This window comes from Marmota marmota, unplaced genomic scaffold, assembly GCF_001458135.2.
Source record: "Marmota marmota marmota unplaced genomic scaffold, marMar, whole genome shotgun sequence".
NCBI classification, from domain to species: Eukaryota; Metazoa; Chordata; class Mammalia; order Rodentia; family Sciuridae; genus Marmota; species Marmota marmota.
In genome coordinates, this window is record NW_026000026.1 from 17,821,314 (window position 1) to 17,845,089 (window position 23,776).

At 35.2% G+C, this 23,776-nt stretch overlaps 1 protein-coding gene across 1 annotated transcript in view; it reads right to left on the reverse strand.

The window, feature by feature from the left end:
- The window catches only part of Top1 (DNA topoisomerase I), a 97,960-nt gene that overhangs the window by 27,734 nt on the left and 46,450 nt on the right, over nt 1–23,776 (reverse strand). The window contains exons 3-7 of the mRNA XM_048810938.1: nt 12,550–12,673; nt 11,534–11,589; nt 8,965–9,060; nt 8,030–8,105; nt 4,727–4,833 (exon numbers count right to left, since the gene is read on the reverse strand). Of these exons, the coding sequence (XP_048666895.1) occupies nt 4,727–4,833; nt 8,030–8,105; nt 8,965–9,060; nt 11,534–11,589; nt 12,550–12,673 (459 nt within the window). The remainder of the gene's footprint in view (nt 1–4,726; nt 4,834–8,029; nt 8,106–8,964; nt 9,061–11,533; nt 11,590–12,549; nt 12,674–23,776) is intronic.

Sequence of the window (23,776 nt, forward strand, 5' to 3'; positions counted from 1 at the left end):
AGTTCAGAAAACATCAAAAGAAAATTACACATAGCAAATCATACTGTAATAACTATTACTACAAAACCAAAGTCAATCAATCTAGTCAAATGATTTTCAACTAGAGTGCTTAAGGGGGAAAAGACAGTCTTTTCAACAATGGTGTAAAATGATGACACTGGGCACTTACCTTATAGTATATATAAAATTTAATTATAAAACAAAACATGCAAACAACAACAAAAAAAAACCACAACGGACCAAAGACCTAACTGTAAGTGCTATAACTATAAAATCTTTAGAAGAAAATATAGGGGGAAAATTTTACATCTTTGAATTTAGTACTGAAAAACAACACAAAAAGAAAAATAAGTTGGGCTACATGAGAATTAAAAATGTCCCTTTATCAATGAATATATTCAAGAAAATGAAAGACAATTCACAGAATAGAAGAAATATCTAAAAAACCACACATGTGATTAGTCTAATATCCAGAATATACAAAGAACTCCTTTCTCGGCAATGTACTTGTAGTCCCAGATACCTGGGAGACTGAAGGATCACTTGAGCACAGGAGTTCAAGGACAGCCTGGGTAACACAGGGAGGCATGGTTTCTTAAATGCAAATCAAAACCACAATGAGATACCACTCATACCTGTTAAGATGGCAATAAAACTTTAAAAAATAACAAGTTATGTAGAGATGTGGAGAAAGTAGGACCTTGGGCATTCTGGTATGAATGGTCCAGTCATTTGATCCCTAGGAATGCCCCCCAACACACACACACACACAGACACACACACACACACACCAAAAATAGGAATTCCTTCAAATACTTGTAGCACTATATGCTAGAGTCAAAAGGTGGAAACAATCCAAGTGTCCTTGGACAGATGAATGGATCAACAAAATGGGATATATACATATAATGGAATATTATTCAGTCATAAAAGGGAAGTAACTTCTGATGCATGATACAACATGGATGAACTTTCAGGACATTCTGTTAAGTAAAATAAGCCAGTCACAAATGAATAAATACTATATAATCCATTTTTATGAGGTACCCAGAATGGTCAAATTCATAGACACAGAAAGCAGAACAGTAGTCACAGGGGGCTGGGGCATAGGGGGAAATGAAAATTAGTGTACAATGGGTTCAAAAGTTCAAAGTTTCAGTTTTGCAAGACAAAAGGAGTTCTGGAGATGGATGGTGGTGATCATGGTGCACAAGAATATAAATATACTTAATGCCACTGAACTGTATGTACATTTAGAAATAATTATGTTGGTGTCTTAATTACACATTTAAATAATTTTTTAAAAAGTAAAGACTTATATTTTTAAAAGATTTAATAAAATCTTAGACCTAGGAGGAGCATAGATCTTCCATAATCAACCTACCACTTTATAGATGCAGGTGGGAAACTGGCAGAATCTTCTCATTAGTAGTTGACAAAGAAAGGCCTGCATGCAAGAACTCACCAAACCCCACAGTTTATTCCTCTCTAAATCAGAGAGAACATATATTCTTGTATACATGTATGTGAAAGCATTTGCAAGGAATTAACTGTTGTAGCAATCACAGAATAGGTGTGAGGAGACTCAGAATGCCATGTTTTCCCTAATGCAGCCAGGACTTGGCTCTATGGCTTATAAATACAAGTTAAGTAGCAAGTTTATAATAAAATTCACTTGAAAAGGGAAAGGTGAGAAAATGCTAGAAATATGTATAAGATAGGAAAGGAAATCCACATGCTTCTTGAAATTAAGTTCCCTTGGAGTTAACAAGCACCTCAAAGTATACTGTAAAACTGTTATAAATTTTTTCTTTTTTAAAATCAGAAATAAAAGACACACTAGCTGTCTTGAATTTAACCTCTGGAATTAAGGGCAATTTCTTTGACATCAGGATATCTATGACCCATATTCCTTAAGTTTCTTACCATTATATAACTGATAGTATTAATGAATCCTGATCTTTCAAGCACTAATTCCTTATATTATACTCCTAATTTCTTACATTATCCCTTTGCTAAGAGACTTGAAATTTTATTTAAAGTCACACCTAACATCTGCAATAAACTCCCCAGTTTCTAAATCTCTTTGTGAAGCATCAAATGTTAATTAGACTCAGGTTTCAACAGATCAACCCTGACAACAAAAGTGTAAAAGTGTACTTAACACAGAGCTGTCACCCTATACAGCTACACTGGATAACAGTTAAAAACAGATTCATCTGGGTTAAATAGATTTTCATAGATGAGTCAGTGCCACCACTTTTATTGGGAAGATATGGTAAAGCAAAAAAAAAAAAAACCTCGGAGGGACCTGAACCATTTTTCCCACCCCCCATAATTAACAAACTTAGGGAGATAAGGATCAGAATAAGCCACCTCCCCCACTTTTGGTCAAGAGTAACATATCTGAAAATACTGGAGGAAGGCAAAAAGATCTGCACATTTGTAAAGCTAGTAAAGTGTGTGATTCTTTTAGAGGGATAGCAAGAGAAATAGCAAAAATGAGAATATTTGCCATTTTCAGTTCTCTAATTGGGTCAATTTGGAAAGTCGGTGAGAACACTGGAATTCAATGAATGAACTATGGTAATAGGTTAGGAAGTCATTAATCCACAGAAATAAAGATTTATACAACCTTACAGTGTGTCATTAAGCACTTTTGTTGAAAAGAATGCACAAAGCTGAACAAACTTGAGAAAAACTGTAGCAAGTAACTGGTCATTCCCAAATATCTTTAGTTCAAGACTAGCCAACTTTTCCACTTTAAGCCACAATAAGAATAAAAACAAAAATCATGGTCTCTCAGAAGTAACATGTGGCAACAATAATGAGGATTTCAATCACAAAGGCAAAAATATGTTATTAAATCCTTCCAGGGCACCTAATTCTACACACATGGGCTGGATCAGGATAAGAGTACATCTTTATTGAGCCCAATCTCTAAAAGAAGAGAAACCTCAGGGAGCTCCTAATGACAAGTACATCCAACAATCACTTATTGAACACCCACCACAGAACCCAGAGAGAGTCAACAGAGTAATTCATCATTCTCATGACTCTCAAAAGTACCCCCCTAATTTACACAATCATTTTAGTACATTTAAAAAAATTGTTTAAAGGTCATAAAAACCTTTCACTACTTTATGAAAATAAAACCTCGTTCCTTTACTTTCTAATCTTTGACTTCTGGAAAGGCCCAGGTTTCCCCTTGCTCTGTTCATCCTTTCTACACTTCACCTTTAACCAAGATGTCCTACCAACAAGCCAATAATGGTTCATTATGTGGAAACATTTCTGTGCTGCTGCTCCTAGGAACCTCCATGGGTACTACTCTTCCTACTATCTCAGAGGTGCTAGAGACATCACTGTTTTAATGATAAAAGTCATAGTAAACACATACAAATGGGTCTGTAAACCACACGCCGAACTGGGAATAAAGATACTCCAAGATTGCAAAGGAATATGGGAATGGAGAAAAGAGGCAAAGGTTTATGTTCTAACTCATAAACCTCAGGATCACTTGAATTTTTTCCAACATAAATACCAATCATGTATCACTGATATAGTAGATATATAACACAAAATTTTAAGAAAAATAAGCATTTAAAATGTGTCTATTTTAAAATTTGAAAAGTAGAAAAAAGTTCTACACTAAAAAGTAAACTGTGTTGCTAACCTTCACTCTGAAATAAATACATTTGAAACTTCACTTCTACAGAGAAGAGTGCCTATTTCTCATAATCACAACCTTAGGTACTTTTACTTATTAAACTTTCCAATCTGAGGGGCACTGAAGAAAAAGATGTCTTTTTTTTTTCCATCTTCAAGTTCTTAAAGTTATGTTTATTAACCATTTATTTTCTTTATAAACTGGCTATTCTCTTTATATTTCTCTTAAAAGAGCTCGTCTTTTTTCCCATTAGAAATGTCTTTTTTCACATTAGAAATATCACACCTTTGCATTACAAATATATTCCTTTTTTTTTAAATGTCATGAAGCTGTTTGTCACATGGAAAATTTCAATTTTGATGTATCAAATTTATAAATAATTTCTTTATGGCTCTAGTTATGTTCTACATCTCTACTTCCAAAGAGCTTCACTATTCTACAATTATACAAATATTATTCCAGGTTTTCTTGTGGATGTTTCCTTTGTTATTGTTTTAATGAACAGGCAGTTTTTCCAATATGATTTGTAGAATAACACATCCTTTCCCTATCATTAAAATGAGCGTTTGCAATACCAACAATGAACTGTAACTTCAAAAAGCTAGGGGGAAAAAATATATTGAAAGTTCCTACCCAAAGGAAACAATTTTAGATTTGTTTAACCCGATTTAAATGTCATACAATGTATACATGTATGAAAGTATCATGTTATCCACTAATATGTTTTTAAGTATCAGTGAAAAATTAAGTTTAATTTAAAATAAATAAATAAATGCATTTGCACTTTGTTCATGTGCTAAGTTCCTATTAATATATAGGCTACTCCTACAGTCCATTAGGTTCAATGAGTAGAATCTAGTTTTGAAATCAAACAATTTCCAAGCTAGTTAATGACTTCACTAGAACCTGGACAACTTACTTCAGATGATATTCTGGAGAATTCTTTTAAGTATTCCCCCCAAATGTCAGAATGTCACCTTTAATAACTCAACACTCTTACTTAATTAGGTTGTGCAATAAAAGCCCTGATATTTTAACCCAGCACTGAGAGGTTACCATTTCCACTTCTGCTCCTCTTCTTTCTTCGGCTTCTTTTTCTTGTTATCTGGCTCAGGAACTTTTTTATCTTTATCTTTATTCTTGGGTTTTTTCAATTTACCATCCTACAAAGAAATATGGTGAGAAAGCACTTAAATAAGAACTGATCACACTTCCAGAAGCAGTTTTTGGGAGCCATTAGGAAGAAAAACTATAATCATAGAATATCAGAACCAGAGAGGATCTGATTTCCAATCCTCTCTCTTGACAGATGAAGAAAAATTTATTGGTACTTCATAATGGAGCAGTTACTTCCCAAAACTCCCTGACAAATACAGGAAAGTAGTTAAAAAATACTCATTCTGCAGGGGAAGAGCCTGGGAAAACATATTTTTAAACCTCACGGGAGTTTGGAAAAGCACGGCTATAGAAAGTAACCCTAGTGTAGTATACTTTCCAAATTTACTTCCTCACTTATCTTTAAATCCACATATCTTATAATCTTTTGGAATATAATCAAATAATGGGTATAGGAGGCCATGCATTAGATATTTAGTATTCAATTTTGAAGGAAATTCCAATTCATTGGGGGAATATTTTCTATCCTTACTGCTTGTATACACAAATATTTTGGAGGTTCAAAAATAAGTACTGCTTCTTATGGTGCTATTTCTTTATGGCTCTTCTTTAAACTATAAAGATATATGGGCTGATCATGATAGAATAATAAAAGAGCATCAAACCTACGTTTGAGTGCAACTCACCAATAAAGGAAGACAACTCTCAAAACACACACCTAGACAAAAGTATGATACTCAACAGGTGATGGTCCCACTCAATAGAACCTAAACTCTTTAGAATATTTTCCTTTGTCCTACCCATTTGACATAATTTAACTTTTTACTCAACAAGTTTTATACAGCAATGGAAAGTGGTTTTGAACAATGTTAAAATCAATTACAGAATGGCAGAACTGGAAAGACTTGTCTAAAAAAACTTTGAAACAGAGGGTTATGCCACTTGATAAAGGTCATACAGCTATGACTGACCACAACAAAAGCCCAAGTTTATGAGAAAAATAATAGAATGTGATTCATGGTAAGGACCAGAATAAACATTCTAGGGACTACATGACAGGATGGCAATCAGGACAGGGATAAACTTAAGGTCTACAAGCAAATGCCTTTTAGGGTAAAGGTAAGGGGAAAACTGTAGTACTACACATATTTAACCCAGGCGTGGGAAATATAAACGTGTAAAAATGTGTGGGAGGAAAAGGTACTAAAGGATCACTTTAATTCAGATAATGTTTACTCTTTAGGCTGAACATACTACAGGAAAGGGAAATGTTTTCCAGTTAAGACATTTTCTGAACAGCTTCTAAACAAGTACGCAGATGGTCCCATCAGGAAACAACTGGCTCATATTTTCAAGTCTCAAATTGTGATAAGCAGTCACTGGGAGACTTCAGAACAATTCCCAGAAACACAACAACAACAACAACAACAACAAAACCCCCTCAGCCGGCAAGTAAGGTTAAATGACAGATTCTGCCATCTGGGTCCCTGCCACATTAAGACTGGGCTTTAATTCACACAGTCCTTTAGCCTGCCCCTTTTTTTTTTTTTCCTTCTTATAAGGCTGCTAAACAACAACAAAAAGAAGTTAACCATTCCTTTTTCCAGGTGGTTTAACAAATTCAGAGAAAAGTTATTATTTTGCATAAGCACAATTAAACAAAAGCAAGAGAATGCATGAACAGCTCAAGCTTTACTTTTCTTTTGACTGGTTTCTACTGATTATTTACACGAAAGTAAAACGACTGGCTACCATAATCATTACTCATCATTTTACTCTCAATTACCTGAATTGGTTCTCATTAACTTGAACTTCTGCCAAGAACAGACTAATAAATAGAAAAACTGTAGTTTTCTAAATTTTCTAAATTCAGAACCTGATTTTCGAAGACTTAAGCTAACTCATCAATATTTTTTAAATTTAATGATTCCATTAAAGACCTCTCTTCTCTCTCCTTATGGAGAGATCAGCAGTTCCACACAGCAGCTAGTGTGCTGGCTCTGGAATCAGCAAGGGATCAAATCATGGTATTACCACTTAGCAGCTATGTGACCTCTGGCAATCAATTCAACCTCTCTATTCCTCATTTTCTACATCTGCCAAATCAGTAGGGCTTTGCACCTCTTATAGTTGTAAGAATAAAATAAAATAATACATATGTAAAGCATGCAAAATAGTACCTGGCACATAGTAAGCATCTATTTCATTTAATTATATTTACTAAGATGATAAATTATGTTCTTAAGACTTGGTGCCCTTACTATCATTATCTGGTACTTCAAGCTATCCACCTCATGCTTGTGAACCCATTTTGCCCAACAGCAGCTAATCTCATATGACGCCTACAGGCTAAGAACTCACACAAACCCTTTTCTTGGGAGAATACAGTTTAAAACCTCTGTGAACTTCTGTTCTTTAATTACTTCCTAATAACTTTTTAATACAAGAAATCAGAAGTGTCAAAAGGAGGAACCAAATTATTGTATTTTATATCAACCACAAGCATCAAATAGATTTCCTGGAAAAGTACTTAAACTGAACTGAGATTTTTTAAGGAAGGGTATAAGCCAGAAGAAAGAAGGGAGGAGAGCATGTGTGCTCCAGACAGAAGGAACAACAAGTGCTACATAAAGCTCTAAAGCACAGAAGAATTTGGTATGGAAAAGAAACAAAGAAGGCCAGTGTAGCTAGAACAAGGTGAGCTCAAGAATAAGATGAAACTAGGCACAAGTTACAAGGGCCAGACTGAGGGAAACTGTGGTCAAGAACTTGGATTTTATCCTACATCGAAACCTATTAAAAAGATTTCAAAGGGATAGTTACTCAGAGTAAAGAGCAAGCTTTGTTAGATATAAGAGACACTAAAAAAATTCTTGGGGAAAATTCTTCAGGTTTGTAAGCCAAAATGTGGTTTCTTATGAACATTTCCTATGTATATTTGAAGATGTATTAATTTCTCTAAAAATATTGGTTTGGCAGCCTAATTACAGGTGGATATACAAGGAAGACAAACAGCAGAATCTGCAGATTCTGGTTAAGATACTTTGGGGGCTCAGAAGGTTTGCCGACTCAGAGGTCAACACAAACAAAGCCACAGCCACCACTTACATGTGAAATTTTTTTCCTAATGTCACCACTACACCAATAAATTCCTACAACTCATTTACCTTCAGAAGTTGTTTTATGGAAAATGCCCACTTCCAAAATCAATCCCCAAAAGGCCTAAGTAGACTCCTTACTAACCTCTTCTTCCTCAGGTTTTCGTTTCTTCTCCTTCTTGATATCTTCTGTTTTGATTTTCTTAGGTTTATAATCAGCACTAGAAAGGAGAACAAGAATATGCAGTTAATGTAATTATGACTCAGGAGTTCTCACCCACGGGATTGGGACCTCCAAACTCTTGGAAGCCTCCATTGCAGGTGACTGCTGTTACTCTTGACTAGGCATTCTTCAGGAATAGAGAGGGTAAAGAAGGCCAGACCAAGGATCAATAATTACAGAATAAAAGAAACAACTTATATGATACACAGGCCTGGGAATGAAATGGGGTGGTAGAATACATATAAGAAATAGACCCCACGGTAACAAATAAATCTGGGAACTAAATGCATATAGCACAATGGCTGCCTCTAGCAATAACTTGCTGGAACAAAATTCTGTATCAAATGAATATAAATGGGTTTGCTAAGTATGTTTCTTCTCCCATTTCACCCACTTCCTATCATAAATCCTTTGCAGATTCTTAGAGCATAGTAAACTAGAATTTAATTTGAATGAATCTGGGAAGTAGATATATGTAAGCTTTAAATAACTATTTTTAAGTGACAGAGGAGTTTTATTAAATGTCTATACACTGAAACTTCATTTAGAATTTACTGAAAGGTATAACCCCTAGGAGAAATTTCTTTATCTGTGGCAGAAAGGTGATGATAGAGTGACTTAAATAATTTAAATATCCCTTATTTGCTTATCAAACTCTTAACTCTCATAATTTCAAGAGAAATCAGTTACCCAGCCCATTACTTGCAAATTCAAATGAGTAATATATAGTTTCTCTGTATATTATAGACATACACCAAATTTACTCTTTTAAACACTCCATTTTGTTTTCAGAAACAAAGTTAATTTCACTAAACACCTCCCACACATCAAAAGTCAAAGCATGGAGAAATACTCACTCATCCTCATCTCGAGGTCTCTTTAATGGCTTTATGTCCTCTTTAGGAGAAGCAAAATAGCCATCATCCTCGGGTTCATCTTTAATTCGTGGTGGGCTAATAACAACAAACAAACAAAAAAGCTAGTTATTGGGGGCTAGAACACTTACAATACATTAAATAATACAAAGCAGTATTAAAACAAAAAATAAAAAACCCAAAGTACACATTCATCATCTCACTGAAAAGAAGCTAATATAAGGATACCAACGTACATAAGAAAAATTATTTTCTATAAGTACCTCTTCTCATTTAATTATCACGATAATCTAGTGTTGTAGGTGGTCTTGTTCTCATTTTATGGAAGAATCAATCGTATCAGGATTCAGGATGAGGACTCCCTATTGCAAGTCAATATTCTTTTCCATTATATTTTAGGTATCTTTGCCAGTAGCGTCAAAACTACCAATGGAATAAATCTAATTTTTTTCAACTTACATAAGGGATCCACTATGTATCTGATATCACAAATGACCTGAACTGATTGCTCTAGCACATCAAAAGCTAAAATGGAGCTTTAAATATAAGGAAAGAAATAAAAATTGGTTACCCCAGCTTGGCATCTTAAAGTCCCCCAAATCTGGCAGTAATGTATATGTATATCCAATTACATGAAAACACAACAAAGCTGACAAAATTATAAAGCAGGGAGAGTGCTATATAAATGAGAAGGCCCAAACCAAACTGAAGCCATTCTCTATCCAATCTATTCTCAACCTGCTTAGGTTTTACTTAGAAAAATGCTTATTAATATAAGAAAAAATACCACTGTTTTTGTTAAGATTTCAACCTTCTGAATGTAAAAAAAAATTTAAAAAAAGATGATCCTGTTAGACAATTATCTTCAGCCAAAATGAAGAAGGAACAATTTTTTTAAAAAAAATTAAAAAAAATAAATAAACCTCAAAGAAACCAGGACTCAGTGTCCTGGAAATTATTCCTCCATGGTTAGGCACATCCTGCAGAATCTCACTGTCTTTAGTTCAGCAAATGGCCTCTCTAGGAAAAGCCACCATCTATAAAAGAATGGGACTAAGGAATGAACATCCAGACTCAGTTATAAAGCATATTCATAGATTTTTAAGAAGACAATTTTCCCCCTCCTCCCAAAAGTATACTGGATCCCTTTGGTTGTGACAGAATTTGAGTATTTAAAGAAATTAGCTCTCCTTATTTTAACACACTCCTCACTTCTACAGCTATTCCCCTTCCTACCCCAATCACTGACAAAAGCTCCAAGGGTCCAGAAGGTAAGAAACACTGCCACTTACCCAACTAGTTAAGTAAACACCAGATTCTAGGATGATTGTGGGCGAAGTTAGAAACATGTGGGAAGGGTTTCTAAGCCTGAATCATCAAACTAACCAGAAAACTTCTTTCTAGTGAGAACTCTGGACTCTCTACAGACACAAACACAATGCAAAAAGCAGTCCAACTAGGTGAATACAGAGACAGAAGCCTAGAAGAAGGGTGTTTTAACCTTCTAATCCTGAAAGTCTGAAAATGAAGTTTTGACTACATAGTAAGTCCAGAGAATCTATTCATACTTCAGTAAAAGTCCTAGGCAGTCTCTTGGCAAAGATAAGCCACTCTGAGACACAGCTATTTCTTCCAAGAAATCAAGAGTTCCTACGGAAGCCTACAGCTCAGATATTTCCTAACTTTTATTGTTTTGAATTTCTAGAACAGTTACAAAACATGCCTGCAGAGGGCATCCACTTCTTATCTACTAAGGGCCTGGAGTACATGGCACAATTTTCAAAAACTTATTTAAGAAAACTGAAAACTCAGTCTCAAGAAAGCAAATTTTCTGTCCTAGTCAATAATATAAAAACACCTCTAACAATATCTAACAAATCCACTCTGTTATTCAGTAGAGAGTATGAGAATACATCATCATAAAAGGAGTTGTTCGTTTTGTCTTTTAAACTAGAAGGGTCTTTTGGGCTTATTTTAAGGAGTTGAGGCCAATGTGTACAACACAATAAAGGCAGAAATATATAAAAAGTGATCTCTAGAATGTGCACACTTTCCTTTCCTTCTAGAAAATGATATATTTCTACCAAACCTATATCTATCCCTAAAAAACCAGATCAAGTAAGCTTCAATATATGATTGAATTTTTCGATGGAGGAATTCAAGGGTAGGTAATTTTTCAGAAAACTCCGTAGTTACTACTAAGAAGATTCTTTTTAGAGTGATGAAAATATTCTGGAACCAAGTAGTGAAGTTGTCTTGTAAACATACTACAAATCAATATGCATATTATATATAAATTTTCAAAATTTTCTTCATGTCAACTGTCTCCACTCAAAATAACCTTATCTAAAATGTGCTGGTCAGTCTAACTGGTATTCTAGAAATGCTCTCAAGTTGGCTTAGACCAAGTCTTCTCACTGTTCATTTCCTAAGAACCACCAAGGTGGCCAGGTTGGTATCTTTGGGACAAGCTCAGACAACATTACCACATGGACAGGTGGCTTGATGGTCACGTAGGAAAAGGGAAGCCAAGACAGCAAAGGAGTCTTACCTAGAGAAGCCATTTTCCTTCTCCTTCTTTATTTTGGCGTCTCCAGAGGCTCTAATCTGAAAGGTAAAACAACAGACTAGTGCTTTAAAAGGATTAACTCTGATAAAAAACCTCTCTTATTTGAGAATACTTAGCATCAACTATTGGGGCACCTTGATCCTAAGTTGGCTCTTCTTGTTAGCAAAACTGAATAGGTGAATTAAAGGTCCTGACATTTTCCCAAGACTTGTTTTTCCTAATTCTTCTGGATGAAACTGTCTAACAGACTAAGAAAGGTTTCCCTTCAAAATGGCATTTTTTTTAATCTTTAAATATAATGGCAGGTCTCTTTTCCCCAATAAACATATTTCACTGCTGAAGGATTTGCCCTTGGTAGTACAGAGAGAAAACCAATACCAAACCAAATCGAATCGTCTGTTTCCTGCCTTCTCTGATTTTAGGCAAAGTATACTCATTTCCCCCTTCTTAGACATTTTCAAAAATCTTCATACATACGCAAAGGGATGTGCGCACGCACACAAACACACAAAATCTCTAGAAGGAGAATAAACAATCAGAGTATAGTGGATGCCTCTGAGAAGGATGGGAACAGGAAAACTGGGTAAAAAGGAAGATGTGTTCTATGTTCCCTATATTGCAGTGTCCAAATTTACAATGTAGAGAAATGAGGGGGCATGTTTACTGAAGACTGAACCCAGGGCATTTAACCACTGATCCACATCCCAGCCACTTTTTAAACTTTTATTTTGAGGCAGGGTCTTGCTAAGTCACTGGGGCTGGCTTTAAACTTGTAATCCTCCTGCCTCAGCCTCCTGAGTTGCTGGGATAATAGGCATGTGATACCATGCCTGGATTGATTATTTTTACAAAGAAATTTTCATAATTTGAGACAGGTTGGCCCTATAGTCTCTTGACAGGTACCTTTTCAATCCAAAGCTAAGAAAGCTTACTATGTAATGAAGGTATCATTAAAGTTCAGCCCACATTCCTTTTCCCCCCACTGGAAAATTCTATACCTTTTCCTCCTTTCGTTTTTCCTTGTCTCTGTCTTTATGTTTGTCCTTGTGCTTTTCTGAGCTCCCATCTTTGTGTTTGGTTTTTTCCTTCTCTTTGTGTTTCTTTTCAGAATCTTTATGTTCACTATGAAAAATAAGATACAAAGGGTTAGACCAGAGTAAGGACCACAGGGTTCATTTCACACGATCAACTCATAAGATCTCCTAAGATAGCACAAACCATAGAAATTTATAATGTTTTAAAGAAACAGACATCGGGGCTGGGGTTGTGGCTCAGTGGTAGAGCGCTTATGAGGCCCTGGGTTCGATCCTCAGCACCACATAAAGATAAATAAATAAAAAGGTATTGTGTCCAACTACAACTATAAAATAAAAGAATCAAACCTCAGAAAAAGGTTTAAACAGGGGCTCTTCACTGTATCAGCTTTTCTTTTGTTTGAATTTTTTGTTTTTGTAATGAGGCAAAGGAAGCAAACAGAAACACAGTTACTCTAAGTACACCAAGGCATTTTAATAGAGCTGATTAAGAATACATAGCAAGCTGCCTGTTCTAAAGCATTCATATTTGATGTGAGGGGTTAAAATCAACTCACCAAAAATGCATTTGAATGGCTCTGTGCCATGCTTGAGATATATCATATATATGGCAATTAAGGGTTTTGTGCAATGAGCAGGCTAACACAGTAAATGTTTCTTTTTAGCTTTTACTAGGAAAAGTTAGTCACTTCTAGATGTTACTTATAAATCTGTTTTATTCTTTCCTCATAATCAGAAGAAATGCCATCTGAAAACAAGGGCAAGTTCTGTGCTAAATGCTAAAAAAGGCTTACTTTTAAAGGAGTGTGTGGTCTTACACCTCTTAGCACTGTAAAAAGGCATTGCTCCTTTGGAAAGCAAAATACGACATTGCAAGGCAAAAGCCATTAAAATGACCATAACTTTTTATGCCATGATCTAGCTTCTGAAAATTTTTCTTAGGGAAATAATGTTACACAAAATGTTCATTTTGGTGTTCCCCATAACAACAACAACAACAAAAAGACAAAAAAAAAAAAAAAAAACCCAAGAAATTGAATACAACCTAAATAATAAACAAGGGGAAACTGATATCAAATTATATAATTAATATAGTATAATTTGGGATTACTACACATATACATGTATGACATAGATGGAAGAGTACTACATAAAATGACCATACCTATATAAAAACATGCATGTGGATAAAAAACAGCAAGAAGAAAAAAAATCACAAGTCATAGTTTAAGGTGACAGAACACTGTAGATGACTGCTTTCTTCAGTGCACTAGACTAACAGTAAAGAAGCTTTGCTCAATGCATTAATGTACTTCACAAGTAAACAAAAGGGAGCTCAAATTCAAGTTCTCTAAATTGGGGAGTCTAAACTACATTCATCATGATGAATGAATATCAAGTTCTTGCCTTTCCCTTCCCACACTTAGCACCTCAGCACAGGTAAAACAGACTTTACTGGCAATGAGCTCTAATGAGGCTACGCTTATCCCATAAAGTCTACTCTAAAGAGGTCTGTTTTACATGAATACTTGTCTATGCAGAAGACTAAAACAGGAGAAATAAATGATGGCATCCAGTTAGCCACAACCCAGAATAGGGAATATCTGTTCTCACACATCTCTGTGCACACAGCAGCTGCAACTCAAGATAGGCATTTATAGGTTATAAATACGCAGAAACTTCTAAAAAAAATCAAGCCAGCAGGGTGAGAGTACTAGCAAAAAAAAAACAGGACCACAGGTTTAGGGAAAGGTCCAGGTACTGGCACAGATTAAAAAAAAAAAAAAACAACCTAAGTCTACTTTCCCTCGTTTACATATTTCTCCTGCTATATTACTCTCATTAGGCTGTTATTTTTAGGTGCCACATTTTCTTTTTAACTAATGAGGGTAAAGAATTTTGGAGGCACAGTGACCAAGTTCTCCACTATGCTGTTTTTTCTTTGCATTAGTATGACATAACTCTACTCAATGTGTTCTCATAATGTTTCTACCCAAAACCCAATGTTTTAATCAATTTAATTTTTTTATTTATTTGGAAAAAATGGCTTATATTTGGATTAATATTGTTGTTTACCTGTTCTTATTAATTTCACCAGTTTTAGAATGAACAGTGAAACAGCAAGGCTTAGAAATGATTCTTTAGGAATTAACACATATGTAATCATAGGTACTACACAGTTGAGATTACCAGAAAATGTTTGAATTTACTACTCTGTTACAAAAACACTACAGCTTTTTTAAGAGCATCAATTATAAGAACATCCCATACTCATTTATGGAAGTTTTAACCTATAAGGAAGAAATCTGGAAACTACATTTATCATGATGAATGAATATACTCCATCACTCCAAAGTATGGGGGCAAAAATCCTGTTCTTTAAACAAGCATTATACTTGATATTTTCACATCCACTATTTCATTCAATTCTTAAAATATTTCTGTGAGGTAGGTTTTATTACCCCCGGGATACTAATTTACAAACAAAGGAAACAGGGGTTAAAAGGTTATTCAAAGTTGAAAAGTTGAAATTTAAAATTAGTATTTCCAAGTTCAGAGCACCTTCCACTACACTGATACCATTACATTTCCACCAGACCAAACTGGTAGCTATCACTTAAGATAGAATGGTATTAGAAATGCATGATGAATCTGATTTGATATATTCAGACTGTTATCTTTATTTCATCATAAACTTTCTAGAATAAATATCTTAGATACTTGCAAGTATTAATTCCTTGTAATTGCTTCCCATGAAAATATAAATGGTTCATTCAGGGATATAAATTCAAGAATGTTCCAGGCTCCATCTTCCTTTACAAATTCTACTACTACCCCTTGTTCTTTTTCAGTCTATTTGACTAAAAAACTGGACTTTTGACAATCACAGCATAGGCACCTATGAGAAGACAGATATTCCTCCAGTTTTCAGTTTTGCTATTCATTGTCATACCAAAAGAGAGATCAGAGAAAAGGAATCCACAAATGACAAAGCAACAAGACAGTACTCAGGCCACTCAAGGAAGCCAAAAGTAATCAACTGATACTTCCTCTGCTTGTTAAACAAAGGGAAATCTACACAGAAAATCCAAGCTTCCTACTACATTAGTAATCCCCTTTGCAGGTCATAATTAATCACAAAGACCAAAATGGGATAGAGCTATCAATTTGATTTTCCAAAGGAACGGATTCTCCTCTATTCTCAACTGTTTTGATTAAAAAAAAAAAAGGAAGCAAGCAAGCAGGTTTGGATTTTTACACTAGGTGAGCTCAGATGATTCAAGGTTAAGAACAGTTCAATGGTACAGAGCAGTTCCACTAGGAATTATTAGAAATTTGGGTTTATGGAGCCCCACCATGTCTCTGAATTATCTATACTTGTCAGATGTTATTCCTGTCACCATTCCAGAAACAAAGCAAAGAACCCAAGAGCCCAACCCCTCATATATAACCCTACACTGGCAGGAGTGCTGGCAAATAGCAAGCTCCCCTGCCCATCTTTCTTAGGAATGTGCCTGAAAAAAGTAGTAAAAGCACTAGTGAACAAAGTATTGTGATTCAGAATCATGTCTTAGGTAACATCATGAAAGCCAGAAGCCAGATTTAGCTAGTAGCAGAAAATGAAGCCAACATGGGGTCAGCTGAGCTGACTCATTATTTGAGATTTTATAACACTGTCTTTTTCCAACAGATTTAAGACTAGTCTGACTTTCATTCTGGCTTAAAGGACTGCACCTTCCACTAAATGAGATGATGGGAATTCTGACCAGTGCAAGAGAAAAATTCATGTGTTGATCAAGTCTTTTTTTTTTTTTTAAGTATTTTTAATTTAATAAAATAGGAATTTACCACACAGACATGAGGTACTCACAAAGTCTTACTGCTTGGCTTTTGTCTGTCTGAGAATAAGATTCCACCACACTAGCAAGCAAAAGTCAATGTTAAACAGAACAAATGGAGGGCTGAGGATGTAACTCAGTTGTAGACTGCCTACTTAAGCATGCACAAGGCCCTGGGTTTCATCCCCAGCACTGCAAAAAATAATAACAACAATAATCATAATAGATTCAAAGTCACCTTTCCAGAGTGTTTATGCTTCAATCAGCTAAATTCCATTAATAGTAGTAGTAATAATAACAATGTAGGGGAAAAGTAACATACTGTTTTTTTTTTAAATAAAGGCTACATTAAAGTATTTTTTTAAATTTATTTTTTAAGTGTAGATGGACACAACACAATGCCTTTATTTTTATGTGGTACTGAGGATCGAACCCGGGTCCCGCTGGTGCTAGGCGAGTGCTCTACCGCTGAGCCACAATCCTAGCCCCGGAACATACTATTTTTAAAATGACAATGGCGAGTGCTTTGGTTTGTGATTCTGGGAGCTAAGCAAACAACAGAAAATCAACCAGTGTTTTTCTAAGGTATACAGGCAGGAGGGTAAGAGAAAGGGGAAGTAGGAGGTAGTGGTAGGAAGCCAGGAAGGAAAAGTATTTCCTCTCTGCTCTGGGAAAGCATTTACTGTTTCTTTTTTAAAAAAAAAAAAAAAAATAGAAACCCCTGAACCTGATATTCTGGGAAGCTAGAAAGCTGGCTATAGGAAGCCATCTAGTCCACTATCATCAATATAAGTGCTTAGGAGATAGAAGAACAGCACCAAGTGCTAGAATACCAAATCATCTAAGAATACATCACTCAAATACGTATTGGCACTTACAAATGACAATAATTTGCCATAGATGTCAGCATATGACTTTTTTCCCCCTTTTCTTTATTTTTCACATCTGACTTTAGGGAAGCACTTTACAACTTCTCTTTAGAATATCCTAATTGCCAGCATCAATATTTTTATACTTTGGGGCTATTAGTAAGTAAAATAAGGGTTATATGAGCACAAGCACAGAAATATGGTGACAGGTGATCTGAGAATAAGTAAGACTACTACTAAATGACTAACAGGTGGGTATATTATATAATGTGGATATGCCAGACAAAGGGGTCAATCAAATCTTGGTACTGAATTAATATGATACACAATTTAAAACTTATGAATTGTTTATTTGTGAACTTTCTACTTTTGGACTTTAGGTGATGTAGGGAAAACAAAACTACAGAAAGTGAAATTCTGGATGAGTACTACCATATATATGGAATTGTTAAAAGTTCAAGTAGAACAGATTTTTGGAAATTATTTAATCCTTTGGAGACTGGAGAGGACAAAAGGATGTGACTAAAGATACCAAAACCAAATATATTCAGAACTCCTTTACCTAAGTTTCTGGTCTTTATTAATAAGAGTAAAAAGATTATCCAAGACAGATACCTTTTCCTGCATCCTATATCCCCATTTCTCAACTATTCCCAATGGCTTCTTGCTCCCTTCAGAATCAAGTTCCAACTTGTTTAAACAGTTTTTAATAGTTTTACCTCAAGCCACTTTTGTGGCCCTCATTTTCTACCATCCCATCCTGTGTAATAATCCAGGCATGCACCTAACTGGATTCCTCCCAAAACGAAGCACACACTATAATGCTTCCATGTTTTGTTTATGCTTTTGTCCTTGTGATGCTGGGGGCAGAATCCATGTCCTTGCACATGCCAGGTTACTACTAAGCTATACACCTAGCCCCCATTTATGCTTTCATCACCATGTAGAAAGCACCTCTTTCTAGCCATCTCCTTCCTTTGTCAAGATCTTAACCATCTTTCAATAATCATCTTAATCATCTTTCAAATTAGGCTGTCTCTACCATGAAATCTTAGAAACAATGATTATAGTTCATTATAAGGCAGCTAAAAATAATTGAAAATATCATGTCTCTAAATGAGATGCTATCAATAATTAACTATTAGAGTCAACAACTAAAATTGACAGCTCAAGATATTCTATATGTAATAAGTAATCATAATCATCACCATCATTATCCTAATTATTTATTTAGTTGTTATAGTTTCCAATGAGTTATCATATACACAAAAAAACCTCAAAGTTTGACAAAGCATGTATTGTTACCAACACTTGATCAAAATGGAAAATGAGACACATAAGTTGAAGACCTTGGATTAGGACACATAGCTTATAAATGAAAAAAACCTGGACTTTTTGATTTCAATTTTATATTACTCTGGCTCTGATATCAATGGGAATAGTTCTCAAATTCCTAATTTTTAAACTACCCAACCTTTCCAACTATCAGTTAACTGTTCTCTTCCTCCAGACAAGTTGATATAGAAATAAATGTATAGATAAAGGAAGGACTTCAGCAAAAAGAGAACTGGGAATGATGGTACATGCCTGTAATTCCTGCTATTCAGGAGGCTGAGGCAGAAGGATCCCAAGTTGAGGTCAGCCTAATCAAATTACCAACACCCTGTCTCAAAATAAAAAATTAAAAAGGGCTGGAGTAAAAAGGGCTCAATGATAAAGCTCTCCAGTACCAAAAAAGAAAAGAAATCCATCTTTCACATGTGATTGCTTAAAAAACAAAACAAAACAAAACAAAACACACACACACACACACACACACAAAACACCATACAATCTGAGAATTGAATGCTTGATTCAAGCACATTTTCCTAAAGTCTTACATTTTCTCAATGCTAATTCAGGTAGGATTTAGAACTGAAAGGAAAGCAGAAGCCAAATGCATTCCTACTCTCAGATGTTTCTCACAATGACATTATAGATTGGCACTGCCAATATGGCTGGAAAAGTACTTCCCTTGCTACTTCACAGCAGTAGTTTTCTGTCTTCCTTGGCTTTCCACAAATTTTGTCACTCCAGTCCATGTGCCAGATTTAAAACTGGCATGAAATGCAGAGTCACAAACTAGAAGGAGGAATCTCATTTCTCATATGATATTCTCTTTATTTTCTAAAAATCAAGAACCTTATCCAATTTGCTCTTAATAGTATTTTGTTAATGTGAGTTTCAAGGATTTGGGATCCAAATACAAAGCTGGTGCCTAAGATGTAACATTTTAAAATCTAAGCTACCTATGACATGCAGACAAGAAGAGCAGTGCTTGTATTTGAACAGTTCGCTTACACAGGTGACTTTCATTAGGGAGGGAATTTTTTGTTTGCCTTTCTCCGGCCCTGCACCCCCTAAAGAAACAATGTAATGGGAACACAGGAGCCCTGAGCTCTCCTCATTCTGTTACCACATTGCTGAGTGACTTTGCACACATCCTCAGATTCCCATCCACCCGAAGAGACAAGATGAAATGACCTTTAATTTCTGTTCCCTTATTTTGTACCTTAAGTGAGGACAATAAAAAGAAAAACAAATGAATAAGATGAGATCTCCTGAAGGATGGGTTGAGAGTCCCACAAGATAGAAGACTACTCTGCTGTTTGCAGACACTCCAAGTCTATATAATAAAGTAGCATGCCTCTTGGACTTGGCTCCTAAGTATAGTCTGATGACAAATGATTGGTATTAACATCTAGTACAGAAGGATAGGACACAAAGACACATTAGAAACACTTGTTTCCTCAGGGTAACAGGTGATCATAGATAGGTAACAGCCACAAAATTAGCCAGGTTTGATCAGCAAAGATTCAGAATAAATAGTAACATTTTGGACCAGGACATGCTAAATCTTAATTATACTGGATTTCAGAAGAAATGGAACAATCCTTGAGGAAGAAACCTAAAACTATTTAAGAAAGATAAAAAAAAAAATTACTTAAAAATGAACCCAGTGTACAGGATTTTACTGGAATATAACCAATACATTTGCTTTGTTGCCAAGAAATACAGTGTTAGAAGAATTTACTTATAACCCATCATCTGGTTAAACTGCCTTAAACTTAATCATATATGAATTAAAGATCTAGGACTAGATATAATCACATATAAACAGAAACTCAGGCCAGTTTACACAATGTCTCTTGGCAAATGATTTATTATGTTCTTTACTATTTTGATTAGAAGTATTAAAAGGTGGGCTGGGGATGTGGCTCAAGCGGTAGCGCGCTCGCCTGGCATGCGTGCGGCCCGGGTTCGATCCTCAGCACCACATACAAACAAAGATGTTGTGTCCACTGAAAACTAAAAAAAAATAAATATTAAAAAAATCTTCTCTCTATCTATAAAAAAAAAAAAGAAGTATTAAAAGGTACCCCCAAAAAAGTACATACAAAAAAATTCCTCCATTTAACTATGCTGTAATCTTGGAAAGTATGCTTCTGATAGATGTAAAATTATCTCCTCATATTTGTAGAGCAGTACATGAAGACTTTTTTTTCTTTTAATAGTTGTACATGGGCAGTATGCCTCTATTTATTTTTTTATGTGGTGCTGAGGATCAAACCCAGTGCCTCACACATGCTAGGCAAGTGCTCTGCCACTGAGTTACAGCCCCAGCCCACAAAGACCTTTTATATTTACTGATTTCTATGGTTTCCCTTTGAACCAAAGATCAAATCCAGGGATGCATAACCACCAAGCTACAACTCCAGCCCTTTTTAATTTAATTAGAGACAGGGTCTCACTGAATTGCTTAGGGCTTTGCTAAATTGCTGAGGCTGGCTTTGAACTTGCAATCTTCCTGCCTCAGCCTCCTAAGCTGCTGGGATTATAGTGTGTGTCACAGTGCCTGGCCATATCCGTTTTTTTAAAAAAATAGGAGATTTTGGTAAAATAGGAGGGCCAAACTTTTGTCCCCCAAACCCTTTGTGTCACTTTTACCTTACCTTGCCTCCTACCACAATCATTACTGTTGGTAAAATAGCATGCACTAGAAGACTTAAAAAACTAATGTTTTAAGTATTAACCTCTTTTTTTGTGCTGATGGGGACTGAACACAGGACCTTGCACATGCTAGGCGAGTGCTCTACCTCTAGGCCACATCCCTAGCCCAAAATTTCTTTTTAAAGAATTTTACATAGATTTCTAGTAACCTTAAATCAACATTTCTTTGCATGATCTATAAAAAGTATGTCTCTCAGATGAAGTCCTTTATGGTCAAAGATAATTTAAACTATTTGTTCTCATCTCACATCAACTAGCACAATGTAAACATGGCTGGTAGGGCAAAAATTGTTTGACGTGACAATTCTACTCCTAGATACATACCCCCAAAAATTTAAAGAAGGGACTCAAATAGATACTTAAGCACCAAAATTCATAGCAGCATTATTCACAACACCCAAAAGGTAGAAACAACCAAACTATACATCAGAAGATGGATTTTTAAATGTTATGTAGATGTACAATGGGATGTTATTCAGTAATAAAATTCTGCTATGTTACACCACAAACAAACCTTGAATAATATCATTATTTCATTTATATGAGGTACCTAGAAAAGGCAAATTCATAGAATCATAAAGTAGAATAAAAACTGGGATGGGATAGAGAGAACAAGTACTTATTCTCTAGTAGAATGATTAAGAGATTGGAATGTTGAAAAAGTAAACAGACATGGATGGTGGTACTTAAGTATTTCTGTGAATGTATTTAATGCCACATAAGATGACAAAATTTTGTTAGTATATTTTACTACAAGCACAAAAAAATTGTTCAAAAAGAATGGGATGATCAAAGGGATCTAATAACTCCTATAGACAGAACTGAGACTAAGGAGATGGGAATTAGTATACTTATCAGTCATCCACTCACTGATCCAATAAATATACAGTAGTAAATACCACCCATCTACAAGGTACCATTCTAAGCAGTAAGGATGTAAAATGAATACAGAATACACCCATTCTCGACATCTTAAATTTTTTTTTGGTAGTTGTGTATTCACAGCATGCCTTTATCTTATTGGTTTATTTTTATGCAGTGCCAAGGATTGAACCCAGTGCCTCACACATACTAGGTAAGTACTCTGCCACTGAGCTAAATCCTCAGCCCAACTCTCAGCATCTTTGAGGCCAGTAGGACATATAGAAAAGAAAATAGACAATTATAACACCAACACAGCTTTGTAGTTACTACGAAATGGGTCAAGTTGTTTGATATTATTCAACTCTTCCATATCATTAATGATTTCCTATTTATACTAATGATTACTGAGAAAGGTAGTAAAATCTTTGTGACTATGAATTTCTATTTCTTTTCACAGTTCTATTAGTTTTTGCTTTGTATATATTGTATATTTATATGTATCAGTAAACATTTATAATTGTTAGTCTCTTGATTAATTGGTCCCTATTTATCATTATACAATAAATTTCTTTATCCATGGCAATATTATTTGCTACCAAATCTATTTTGGTAGATATTAATATGAGCTGGACAATTGTAAACTGGAGAGTAAAGATGTATGTGAACTGACCAGATTTAATCTTTTTCTTTTCTTTTTTTGTACTGAGGGTTGGACCCAGATTTCAACCACTGACCTGCAACCCCAACACTCTCTTTTTTCAGACAGAGTCTTGCTAAATTGCTGAGCCTGGCTTTGAACTTGTGATCCTCCTGCCTCACCCTCCCAAGCTGCTGGGATTACAGGCATGGGCCACCAAACCCAGCTGGAGTCAACTTTTGACATCAAATTAATAAAGTAAAGAAAATGGAAACTAGATGATTAAGTGGTAAGAAATGAGTGAGTGGTGGGGGTGACAGATGATTTGTCAATTTCTTCAAATGTCCCCACTAGAAAAAGTTATCTGGTTATTTTAATGATTTATAAAGAACTTCTTTTTCATTAAAAAGAAAAGACAATGATCTTTAACTTGTCTACAGAGAATTGGACAAGCTAACAAAGCAATTGTAAGACTCCAGAATGCAGACACTTGCTCCAATGAATGATGGATCTTTTTACATTCTGTCCTAACAAAGGTAGTGCCACTAAGGGACTACCATATATAAGACTTTCTCACCAACAACTGTTTTTAAGTCAAAATGAAAGACAAGTCTCATTTTCAATGACTGAATTTAACCACTTTCCTCCTACACCAAGAAATGGAAGAAAAACCTCTTTGGGGGGCTTGGATCCAGAAAGCCGCATCATTGAGTCTCATTCATATGAAAAGTCTGAACCTGTGATAATCCAATGAAAGCCAAGAAAGTTCTCAAAGAAAATCTCACATGCTCAATCTTTTACAGGGACCCACAGACCATAGAAGCCCTGATTAAGAATTTATTTTTGTTTGTTTTTGGTACTAGGGTCTGAACCCATTGAGCTACATTCCCAGCCCATTTTTTGTTTTGGGACAGTCTCACTAAATTGCTAAG